The 12,520-nt window shown below is 42.6% G+C and overlaps 1 protein-coding gene across 4 annotated transcripts in view; it reads right to left on the reverse strand.

Annotated features, from left to right (window-relative positions):
* Window positions 1-12,520, reverse strand: part of RBMS3 (RNA binding motif single stranded interacting protein 3) — a 919,284-nt gene that overhangs the window by 99,590 nt on the left and 807,174 nt on the right. For all 4 annotated transcript variants that reach the window (XM_031469805.2, XM_031469816.2, XM_064496809.1 and 1 more), the window contains 2 exons: window positions 4,925-5,021; window positions 2,627-2,677 (listed from right to left, as the gene is read on the reverse strand). In XM_031469805.2, coding sequence (XP_031325665.2) covers window positions 2,627-2,677; window positions 4,925-5,021 — 148 coding nt within the window. The remainder of the gene's footprint in view (window positions 1-2,626; window positions 2,678-4,924; window positions 5,022-12,520) is intronic.

Consider the following 12,520-nt stretch of genomic DNA (forward strand, 5'->3'; position numbering starts at 1 on the left):
AACTGATAATAACTTTATTCAGTGTTTGCTATTTGTCGGGCCAGACTACTCTGAGAGCTTTAAAGCCTTACTTCATTTAATGGACAAAAACCATAATAATTTAGGTACTTCTGTGTCCATATTACAGATGAGAAAACTGCGACTCAGCAAGTTTCATCACCCAAAGTCCTATAACCAGGGAGGCATGTCCTCTCCCAAAGAGCCTAACCAAGAACCCATGCCCTTAGCCGTCAAGTCATTCACTCATCCTCTTCAGCTCCAGGTATTCTGTTCCCTCACCTTAGATTGCTGAAGAATTTTTATGTTTTAGTAGCGCAGGATGCTTTATGTAACCAACCTCTACTCTGATGATGGAACAAAGACCAGTTGGGTAAAGGTTCTGTGTACAGTACAGACAACCAACAAAACTTCTACAGGGCAAAGACTGGTGCTACAAATTCGGTGGTTCCATGACGCTGGCTAGCCCATTTTTCCAAGTTGAAGACGACACAGTGGTGGGTGGCCCAGCCACCCCTGTTTTACAGGAATCTGCCCCAACCACAAGCATCACATCTTAAACTTAAACAGAGTGACCTACGCTCAAACGCGATGCACAGTCTAGCTAGAGGAAGTCGTAAGGTATCAGTGCGCAGCAGCCGGAGCAAGAAAGAGCCAAGGGGCCAACTTCTCTCTCTCTCTCTCTCTCTCTCTCTCTCCCTCTCTCTCTCTCTCTCTCTCTCTCTCTCTCTCTCTCTCTCTCTCTCTCTCTCTCTCTCTCTCTCTCACACACACACACACACACACACACACACACACACCCACCCCCATTGCTGGAGGAAGCTACATGAGAAACAACACTCCCCCAAAATGGCTGGGGTGGAGGACAAGGGAATGAAGCACTTGGCTTGTGTCCTCAGTGTCAGTTGAAATAAAAACACATACGAGTTATCTCTCCTTCTCCTCAGCAGCTTGAGAAAAAGGATAGAATCTTCCATGCTTTGCTATCTGGAAAACACACTCAGGTTTTTGCCAGACGTGCGTTCCTTTTGGCCACAATGAGATGATGGTTAACTTCAGGGTGAGCGCTGGGCTAGCGTGAGTGCTCTTCAAGGGAACACGTTACTTTTCCAGAAGGCAGCTGTCCCCTTCCAGAAAGTCTACTCTTTAGAACTTGGCAAGACTTCTGCCCTTTTCCCATGTTGGCTCGGTCTGTGCCATATGTTGGCTTGGCAGCATATACTGGATTTTACCTCTTGACAGACTTGGACACCAAAGTGTAGCCTGGATTCCTTGCATGTTGGTAAGATTTACACAAAACCGACCGGACGAACTCAGAAAGCCCCTGAGGTATTTAAGTAAGAGTAAATAGGAGGGTTTGCAAAATACGGTCTGAAGGTCTGCTGGAGTAAGCTACATAGACGTTTTTCTTTAATTAAAAAGCAAACCATTAAAATATTAGGAGCAACATAGAATGTTCCTTATTTTTTTAAAAAAATGGACAAAACTCAACCATGAAAACCAGGGCTCTGATCTTTTGAGTCCCGTGTATTTATCTCCCTGACGTTTAATATGTGCTCCCTTATTGATATTTAGCTTTTAAAAGGGTTCAAATGTAGCACTGCTGCTTTGTACGACTAATATAAATTCAATAATAAGGCTTAGTCATTATAACACGGTATATAGCACGTCATACGTTAAAAATTGCTTTCACATTCTCTCTCTCTCTCAATCCTCCCAAAAGCCTTGTTAAGGACAGTGTCAGAAAAAGAAACAAAGGCACAGATTTGAGCATGCACCAGCGACCCTGTCACACAGCTTTCAGCCGGGGGTATCTCCCCACCTGACACTCTCATGAGCTGCTGAAATCTCTCTGTGTCATGCTTCTATAAAGCCGGAAAGCCTCCAAGACCTGGACCAGGATCAACAGGACCTTTAGCCACCAAGCCTAGACCCTAACGGAATATGTAACATTTTCCCCTTGGGACTGATGCTCTGTTGCGCCAGCAAATGGGAACGCCCGCTACTCGAAAAAAGAGCTTGAATATTTTTGGAAGGAATTTTCCACTAAAGAAGAAAAGAATGGTTCTAGTTAGTTTCCATAAACGTAATCGACCAACCTTGTGATCTACCTGTATGTATCTCCACCTGTTAGTAAACAAATACCTTCTTATTTCAACTCTTGCTTTGAGTCAGCACTTGGCCATGATACCCAAAATCGTTCCCAAAGCACACCAAACTGCATCCAAAGAAAACAAGGCATGATGGGAGGAGGAAGACAACAGAAAGGCTTTCCTCCATCATGGATTTAACTGCCCAGAGTTCGCAGTTCTCGCGTGAAGTAGAGATGCCCTGTGCATAACAAATGGTAGTCGTCAACTTGACATGGTAGTCGTCAACTTGACATGGTAGACATCAACTTGACAGGTTGATGGCTATTTCCTCCAATAGAATTTGTCCTCTCTCTCTCTGTCCATCTACTGTACATACTTTTGTAAAATTTCAGGAACAGCTTTATTATCTGGAAAACAAGGCTGCCTGAAAGACGGATGGAATGGCACGAAAGCTTCACCCCAAAGCCTCTACGCATTACAATCGCTCACACTTGGATAATAGAAACATTGAGCCTCAGGTGACTGAGAACACTTACTGTTGGTTGCATAACGTATGGCGGATGAGGCATCCATGAAGTACTCTGGACCTATGCATCAAACAGCATTTATTAGCACAAAGCAATCACAGAGAGAACTTGGTTCTTGCGTTCAGCGGAGTCACACTAGGTCCTAAGAAAGTGGAGTCCATCTGACTGACAGCTAACTTGGCACTCAAAACTAAGGCTCGAAAGGAAATTCTCAGACCTGATTCATTTGGTCCCTGAAACATGGCAAAATGTAAAGCAAATCGTACTTCACTAGAGCGGGCTCTCGTGCCCGCACGGGCCAGGCGGGGTCTTGGGACTTATTTTGAGGTTGATGTTTGAGGCTTCAGGGACCTCCTATTTTTAGGGGTCAAGCCCCAGGAATCCGCAGACGAATAATGAAGGAGGCATTACTTAGCATGACTGCCAAGACTCCCTCTTTTTCTGTCATTGGTTCTAACTCCAAATTCTCAAGCGATCCCATCTTGGAAATAAATCCAAGTGGTAAAAGTCGGGGAAAGAATTAAGGAGATCAGCCAGAAACTTGGGGGAATGCTTTGGGTTAAACCCAAGTTAAGCAAATTTGTGATTTTTTTCCCCTCCCATGGTAATTATAGTATGGCAGACTAAACGGAGTCTATGAGCCAGCCAACTGTTCTGCAATGTCCCTCATCAGGCAAATGACAAAGTCAGCTTCTGAGAGCTGACCGTGACATAAAGTACCCTGAAGATTCTCTTTTCAATGTACTCATACCAATGAAATGCCAGTGAACTTTAGATTAAAAAAAAAAAAAAAAAAAGGCAGTGAAAAGCAGGAATCAAAAACATAGGAAATTGCTTTAATTCTTTCTTTCTTTCTTTTTTTTTTTGATAAAAAAGAGCTGGCGTTAAATTCCATTTCTGGGCTCTCCCAAGTGAAATCACTTTTTTGGAGAGATTTTTTTTTTTTTTCCATTTGATTCATGTCGCCAGAGTGCTCTACAGTGGAGCTCAATGGGTGGTCTTGGCTGCAGCAGAGGCCAAGATTAGGGAAAAAATGGGGGCAAAAAAACAAAAGCATACATGACAACCAGGCAGGACAAAAGCTGAATTGCACCTGCCTTTAAGCCTCCTGGGTCCCAAGGAAAGGCAGTCAAGATGTCAGCTGCTCTGAGACCCTCTGATGCAATGCACACAAGTCTATCCCACTCACCACCCCTGCAACAGGAGTCAAGAATCTAAGTGCAGAAAAAGAATGAAAATGATCTGCTTCCTAGGGGAGACCAGTTAAAGGCAAAAATGTGTATGGTCTTAAGGGAGATGCTCAGGACAGTTGGGACATCCCGAGATGACATATGTAGTGACTGATTAAGGGGAAGCCTCCCTGAATTGGTACCCACGTTATGGTTCTCCCCGTGGTAAAGCCTCCCCGCCAGCAGGTGCACAATATCGAGAAACGCATGCGTGCCCACACTCACACTCTCTCTCGCTCGCTCTCTGCAAAGGTTTAAAAAATGACCTAGGCACCCTCGATATGTAGCATTTATAAGCGTTTCTTGTTGTTATTGTTCTAAGTATAATTAGAAGAATTGTTTGAAGAGCTCTAGGAGATAAAGAGAAGCAGGGAGAACTATCATATGCTTGATAACTCAAAGGAATAAGATAAGGAACACTGTTCGGGGGGAAGTAGGGCTAATTTCAATCCACCTGTGCACTTAGAATTAAGTGGCTGAGGACACACACTGAGTCTCAGACTTCCTCGTGTTTCCACATGTGGAAGCCCTGAGGTCTCTTTTGGCCTCTTTGGAACCGAGAATGAAGCAAGAGCAGGAAGGAGGAAGGACTGGCGCCCCTTTGAGAATCTTCCCTAGTTCTTGGACCACGTGATTACCATCTTATCCATGTAGTTCTTCATGGAGACACGGGACAATGTGACAAAATGAGATGACAGTGGTAACGTATCCTGCAGGGAGGGCCAGAAATGGGCTTGCAGAAAAGACCCCACGAGGGAAACTCTTAACCCCAAGTCACAGACAACAAACAAAATGACGTCTCGGTGTTAAGAAATCTGGGCGGATGTTGGCTGGAAAGTGGCGTCACCATGGAAACTCAGCGAGAAGGATGCAAAGCACGGTGGATTTTTACAATTCAGTGAAACAGGCAGACAAGCCCTGGAGAGTGTGGGCCACACTGATAGTTTTGAGTATGATTCCATTACGATGACACTAAAGAAAAAAATGACTTAAAAAAAATTCTGTGTCCCCTGTGCCTTGATAGAGCCTATTACTGGCAAGACAGAGCTGTCGTGAGATGCAGGTAAACTGGACATACCTGGTATGTGGAGACAGGGGAAGCGGCAATGAATGGCGTGACAGATGTCTGTGGGATCATGCGGTTGGTTGCGATACTGTACGGTGAAGAATAAAATCTGCAAACAGAAAAAACAAAACAGAAGATTCATAGATTCACGAAGCCGCTGCCTGCCTATCTGGAACCCAGTGCCACCACGCACGTCTGGGCAGGACGGAGTTCCACCCTCCTGTTTCCCACCAGCTGTGAACAGGAGCATCCATTCTTTGATTCCACCAGGGGATGAATCGCTCTGAGCAAAATGACAACTTGGAGCCACCTTAAAGGGCGGCTGCACCAAAGCCACTTATGCCAGGTGAGTGTAATAATACGTTTAACCAACGGGGGAAGAAAAACCATGGGCATTGTTCTTTTGTTCTTTGTTTTGTTTGTCTGATTGTTTTTTAAGGCAATGCCATTCTAACGCTCTTTGAAAGAAAGGCAGAATGGCAGCATCGTGCTGTATGAAGGTGGCCGGTGTCACACATACACAAATTGCATCCATCTATTCATCCAACAAAGAGGATTGGCTCCTGGAAATTTCTAGATACTTTGTGCTAGGCGTGAGCCCCCACCCTCAGAAACCACTCAGCTTAAAAAAGAAAGAAAGAAAGTACTTAATACTTTCTCCCTGAGAAGAGAAGGAAGTGGACAATTTGTGTCCAGGTGGGGATGGCAGTATTTTCTGGGTTAAGGCATTGGTGGAGATGCGAGACCTAGGGTGTGTACTCTGTAGACTCTGTGAAAAGCACGGAATTGTCTGGCCCTCCGGGGCCCTGCACTGAACAATTATGTTCAGTGATGTTGGGCAAGATCAGGGCTTCCCAAGTCAGAGGAGGAATGATCCTTCTGGAGGTCATCAAAGGATAGCTGTGACAGATCTGTTACAGGGTACTGAAGACAGCGACTCGCTGTCTCTACTTACACTATACCCTGGGGTCTGCGCGTTACCTCCTGGGCAGATCTGAAGTCACATTTCCTCCATGTCTTGCCGGTAAGGGGAAGCCTAGAGCAGCCAGGCACAGAACGTGCAGACGATACCAGGCTGCCTGTGAAGGACCATTTCCCTGATGTCAGAGTAGACTGGGAAAATGGGTAGCAGGGATAACGGAGTCATTATTTCACTCTGCCTTGGTCTTAGCAAAAGCCAGCTGCTACGTTTATTCTATTCTATTTTATTTTATTTTGTTTTATTTTATTTTTATTCTATTTTATTATGTTATTTTATTCTATTTATATTTTGTTTTATTTTATTTCATTATTTTATTCTATTTTATTATTTTATTTTATTTTATTGTATTTTTATTTTATTTTACTCTATTTTATTTTATTTTATTAGTTTATTCTATTTTATTTTATTTTACTCTATTTTATTATTTTATTCTATTTTTATTATTTTGTTTGATTTTATTCTATTTTAATATTTTATTTTATTTTATTTTATTTTATTTATTTTATAACAGTATAACTGAGGTTGGAGCCTTGGGGACAAAAGCTTCGTTATCTCTCAGGGGTCACTGATATTTTCAATAGAGAATCTCATGGGTTTCCCTTCTAAAGAAGCACCCCACAGACTCCCATCGAACATAGGAGGGGCTGGATTTCAGGGTTGCCAAGGTTCAGAGTCAATTCTTTAAGCTTCGATTCTATAAAAGTCTTCAAGCAAGGATTAGGGAACTGTAGTCTTAAATTTACTTTACCTAGCTCTCAATAAGGAATAGAAAGGTCATACTCTTTTGCTTTAAAAAAAGTGTAGCTTAAAAAAATGACTCCATTACACACTGCACCTTCCTTGCTGTCCATACCTATACCTACGACATCCCTAAGTTTGTAGTTGTATAGGTTTAAAAAAAGGACCTTAACTATATACCTATGAGGACGACCGAATTCATTGGGGGGAAAAGACAATGCCACCAAGGGTTCAGTGGAATTGGAACTCTCGTTCACTGCTGGTGGGAACTCAGAACGGTACAAACGTTTTAGAAAACAGTTTGGCAGTTTCTTATCAAGTTAAACACACATATATTTAGCCCACCCATCCCCCTGGTAGATACTAACCAAAGATAAATGAAAAGTGAAGTTCACACAAAAACCTTAATGCAAATATTTATGGCAACTTTTTGATACCCACCCCAAACCGGAAGCAAGCCAAGTATCCTTCAACTAGACTGGTGAACTCTGGTTCATCCAGACACTACTCAACCATTAAAAAGGGAGGAACTGCTGATACATGTAACATGATGACTGTGAAGTGAATGATGCTACATGACAGAAATCAGACTCCGGAGACTCCACATTGCAGAATTCCATTTTCTACGACACTTTGGCAAACGTAAATCTATAAAGGCAGAAAATAAATCAGTGGATGCCAAAGGCTGAGGTCGGGGTAAGGGGGTGGCTACAAAGTCATATGAGGGATTCTGGGCAGTGATGTTAACTGTTCTGCACCTTGACTGCTGGGTGATTCTGCAACTGTGTATTTGTCAGCCCTCACAGAATTGTACCTGCTTAAGAATGAGTAGTACTCTGTGTAAATCATGCTTAATAAATCTGGCTTTTAACAAAAAGTCAGTTACTATGCAAGAAAACATCATCTTTCCACTTTAAAAAATGTACTGAGTCAGGAGGGTATAGCTCAGTGGTAGAGCGCATGCTTAATATGCACAAGGTTGTGGGTTCAATCCCCCGTACCTCCTCTAAAAATAAATAAACCTAATTACCTCCCCTTGCCAAAAAACAATTACTTTTTTAAAAAGTGTACTGTTGATTCTTATCTTGTAGTTGGCTTTATTCCTCTGATAACTATGTAAGTTTAAAAAGCTAAAGATCTAATCTGTTCTTAGAAACAATAATTAGTACTTATGTGTAAACTAAAAAAATGTGCAGTGTACTGTAGATATGTATTTACATGCAATATAATGTGTATGTGCAATCGGACTGTAATAATTCTACATAATAAAACTGGAAAAGGAAAAAAAATTTAATGTACTGAATATTTACTCTGTGTACCAAAGATGGGTATGACTAAAACATTCCTTTGAGTTTCTCTATTCAGCCACTTAAATTGCATCTCATCCGTACATTCACCAGCCTAAAGCCCACTGATGGCTTTCCACTGTAATGAGAACAAATTCTGAATTCCCAGGATCGGCTAGCTCAGTCAGGCTACGCCTGACCTCTTGCCCAAGCCAACTGGGATCCAACCACACTGACCTTCTTCTGTCAAATGAGCCTGCCTTTCTCACTCTCTTCTCAGGCCACTAAACATACAATCCTTTCTACCTAGAAATGCTTATGTCTCCAAATCTCCCCAACATGACCTCTCTCTCAAAATTAGTCTCACTGAAATTTCCCCTTCTTTTGAGAGATCTGCAGCTCAAGTAGCAACCACCTCCTCTACCCCCAACTGTTCTCTGCTTCTTTCCTCTGATTTATTAATTTCATTCCTCTTATCCCGATCTGAAGCAGTCATTTCTTTAAAATGTCTTTACATATGTTATGGACTGAATGTCTGTGTCCTTCTGAAATTCATATATGGAAGCCCTAACTCCCAGGGTGGCTGTTTTTGGAGATGGAGGTTCTAAGGAAGAAGGTGAGGTTGAATGAGCTCATCAGGGTGGGGCCCTGCTCTCATAGGATTAGTATCCTTATAAGAAGAGACACCAGAGGACCTATTCTCTCTCTCTCTCTGGCCACCTGCTCACACGGAGGAAAGGCCATGTGAGGACACAGTCAGCAATCAGCCATCTAAAAGCCAGGAAGACAGTCCTCACCCAAAACCAAATCAGCCAGACTTTGATCTTGAACTTCTAGCCTCTAGAACCGTGATATATTTAAAGCCACCCAATCAGTGGTTTTTTTGTTACAGCAGTCACACTGACTACTGTATTGATTACTTCCCCCTCTCGAATGTCAGCTTCAAGAGAGTTGAGGACACCTTGACTTTGCTGCCCAGAACAGAGCCTGGGACGTAGTAAGTACAGTGCTTTGCTTTACTGCACTTCACAGATACTACGCTTTTTACAAATTGAAGCTTCCTGGCAATCCTGTGTGGTCCACTGATGGTTAGCATTTTTGAGCAATAAAATATTTTTAATTGAGGTATGTACATTGGTTTTTTTTTTGTTTTGTTTTGTTTTGTTTTGTTTTGTTTTTAGACAGAAGGCTGTGCATGCTTAATAGATGGCAGCCTAGTGTAAAGATAACTTTTATATGCACTGGGAAATTTAAAAAACCGTGCGACTCACTGAGAGAGTCACTTTGTTGCAGCGGGCTGGAACTGAAGCCATGCTCTCTGAGGTTCGCCTGCGCTTAATCCCTGGAGGTTGAATGAATGAATGAATGAGTAAATACAGCAACTTATGGAAATAAAAACAGTGCCCGTGTCTAACTCGTGGGGGCACGGACAATGCCTTCTGTTCAGGTAGGAAGCTGATGGCGGAGAACCCAGAGGAAATAGGCTGACATCACACATCTGCAAAGGCAAAAGCATCACTAATGCCTGTGTTTGCAGCACGCAAAGATATTGGTAGCAGACTTTTCTGCAAAAACTATCCTTTGCATCAACAAACAAACAAACCCTTGAGGTCTTATCTTTGACAGATCTGAGACAGTGATCAGAGAGATTTATTGGAGGTTCATAACGACACACCGGGCACTCGTGACCACTCCACCAACAGCCAGCTCTGTGCGTTCCCCATGCAGCGGATTGACTGCTCTTAAAAACCCAGTTCCAGCCTCTTGTGCCAACAGCGCGAATCATGCATCAGATTTTAGAGTGGCTGGTTTATTTTGCAGAATGCACCAACTGGCATATTAAAAATGAAAGCAGTGAGGGCTGGCTTGACAGGCAGAGTTTACAGGAAATTTTATGGGAAAAACAGAGCAGAAACATTAAGAAACCAGCCAAGTAAACTGATACTAACAAACGGAGCCCTTGGGGGAAAATTTCATGCGTTTTTGTTCTGTCTGCTCTAATCCTATCCATCAAACAAGAATGGTATTTCATAGTTCCCAGCCAGTCCCAATACTGCCACTCAAGTCAGAGAGTCATTCTGAACAGAAAATGCACCAGAAGGATCCGACCCAGCACACGGACTGGATCCCCTCATTCTGGAATTCTTGAAAGAAGCTCTCCCCAAGTCCAGATGGAACTCGGATGCATTTACAGGAAACCTTTGCTTAAATCACAGGACAAGGGAAGCTGTCACTGCCTTTGAGGCTTAGCGACACCATATCTAAAGAAAACGCACAGAGCTGGACTCCAAAGGAGGTGCACAGTGAATCTACCAGTCTTTTCCCTTTTTCTTCTCAGTCCCTGTCGTGCACCCCTTACGGTTTAAAACCACTTTCAGATGGCCATGACATTCAAAGAAAGGAAGAGAGAAAGAAAGAAAACATCCGAATAAATACTTTAAGCATAGATGCCGTGTTCCTGGGGACCCGGAAGGGGAAAACTGACAGCACTTTCTGGCCGTAATAACAAAGCTCAGGTATTTCTAGACGCGTGACTGTATGTTTTCTATACTGGAAATACATGCATTACGCCTTGCAAATGCTATTACGGAAACTGGAAATGAATTCTGTTTTTGTTTTGTTTTGCCCTTTTCTTTTTCTTTTCTTTTCTTTTTTTTTTTTTTTTTGAGGGGGAATTAATTAGGTTTATTTATTAATTTCTATTTGGAGGAGAGACCGGGGATTGAACCCAGGACCTCATGCATGCTAAGCATGCGCTCTACCACTGAGCTACTCCCTCCCACCAGAAATGAATTTCTTTAACAGACCATTTTTCTGGGAAGAGTTTACTCCCCTAAGAGAGATTTCTTTGGTAAAATTCACATAGCGAATTCACACGTGTATGACAAATGTTCCGTTTATCCTTCGTTCTAAACAAAAAGGGACCTTTGGCAGGATCTGGAGATATTTTTGGTTGTCTCAACTGGGTCAGGGGGCCGCTCCTGGTATCTAGTTGGCAGAAGTCTGGGATGCTGTTAAGTTCGGGACAGCTCCCGGCCTAAAACTTGTCTGGTCCCAGAAGTCGCTAGTGCAGTGTCAAGGGTGAGCGTTCTTGCTTGGGGACGGGAACTGGCCATCCCCGGAGAGGCTTCATGTGAACAAAACTCCCAGTGCCAAAGGAGCTACGAGGCCTAGCTAAGCTGGATTATCTGTAGAACTCTAAGCTGGCCTCTGAAAAAAGTACTGTCTTTCAGGAATGCAGAGGGTTATTTGGTTTTCTGGCATTAAAGGCAAGTGGGCTCCAGAAATCCAAAAAAAAAAAAAAAAAAAAAAATAGAAGTCTAGCTCACTAATAGGACATTATTTTGCCTGCAGAAAAGTCATCTTCAGGGAATTTAGCAGTCAATACTAATATGGTGAAATCTTGTTTCACTGACATTAAGAATTACATGAATACGTCAATAACCCCAGGGTAGATTTTTTTCTTTTTTTAACTGTAGGAAACTATACACAATCCTATTTGCACCCGGAAATAAACAGCACTGGCTTGTCTTTTATGTCCACAGGCAACTCTGTTAGCGTCAGAACGAGGAATACTATCCTCAGGGCAACATCATAGCACAAGATTAATAAGTTACTGGTCATTTTTATAGTAATACCAACATCTCCTTCACACTGGATTCCTTTCCCAGTGTAATAAGATAAGGTTTCTGTATCGCTTAATATCAAATGCCCATATAAAACAGCTGGCAAGCCAACGCTAGAGCAAATTCTTTTTTTCACATCTCTCCCAAGAATGCATTTTATTCAAATAAACCAATCCAAAAGGCTTTTTACCCTGCAGCCCTTAGTGAAAAGGGCACAGGAAAGATGACATTTTGAATATGGGGCGGAATTCTTTCTACCCTCCCAGCCTCATATTTGAAAGTGATGGAATTTCATATGGGACTGTGACAAAAGCAATAGGGCAATTGTAATAACAAATTATAGAGTTATGCCAGATCGCTCTGAAGGAAAAATGGACACTTTTATTCTCCTAAGTTAGCCAACAGGAAAAAATGCCAAGAGTCTTACTTGTCCATTGCGACCCAGGACCTTCTTCACTGTAACCCTCAAAGCCTTACATCAAAGTGACACTGAACTAATTTTTTTTTTTTTTAATTGACAATTTGGGTAGATTTGAGCAGATGACAGAACTGACAGTTTCCACCGCCCAGATGCCAAATGGCACAGAGACACCACGGTGCCCCGTTGACAAATGTTCGTTCTTCGTTTACTAAAGGTCAAGTTAAATTTGGGAGTGCTTAGTTCCGTTGCTGTATTACCGTTGAGGTGAGGGAATTCAGAACAGATAAGTGTCGACACAATGGCGCTACCAGCTCCCCGAGCCACGAATCTGCGTTTGATTCTCAGAAAGCCCGATGGCCGAGTGCAGTCTCAGGATGCTACAGGATCCTAACGCGTGTTCTTAACTACGCGCATCTTAGCTTTGCACATCTCTAAACCCATCAAGAAGCCTTCAAAACCCTCATTAGAAAGTACCTGCCTCTCCTCTGTGGTCCTGTGGCATCAATTTTCTTGCTTTTCCTTTTTGCAAAGAATAGTAACATGTGAACAGGGAAA

The sequence above is a fragment of the Camelus dromedarius genome, chromosome 17 (genome assembly GCF_036321535.1).
Source record: "Camelus dromedarius isolate mCamDro1 chromosome 17, mCamDro1.pat, whole genome shotgun sequence".
Taxonomy (NCBI): domain Eukaryota; kingdom Metazoa; phylum Chordata; class Mammalia; order Artiodactyla; family Camelidae; genus Camelus; species Camelus dromedarius.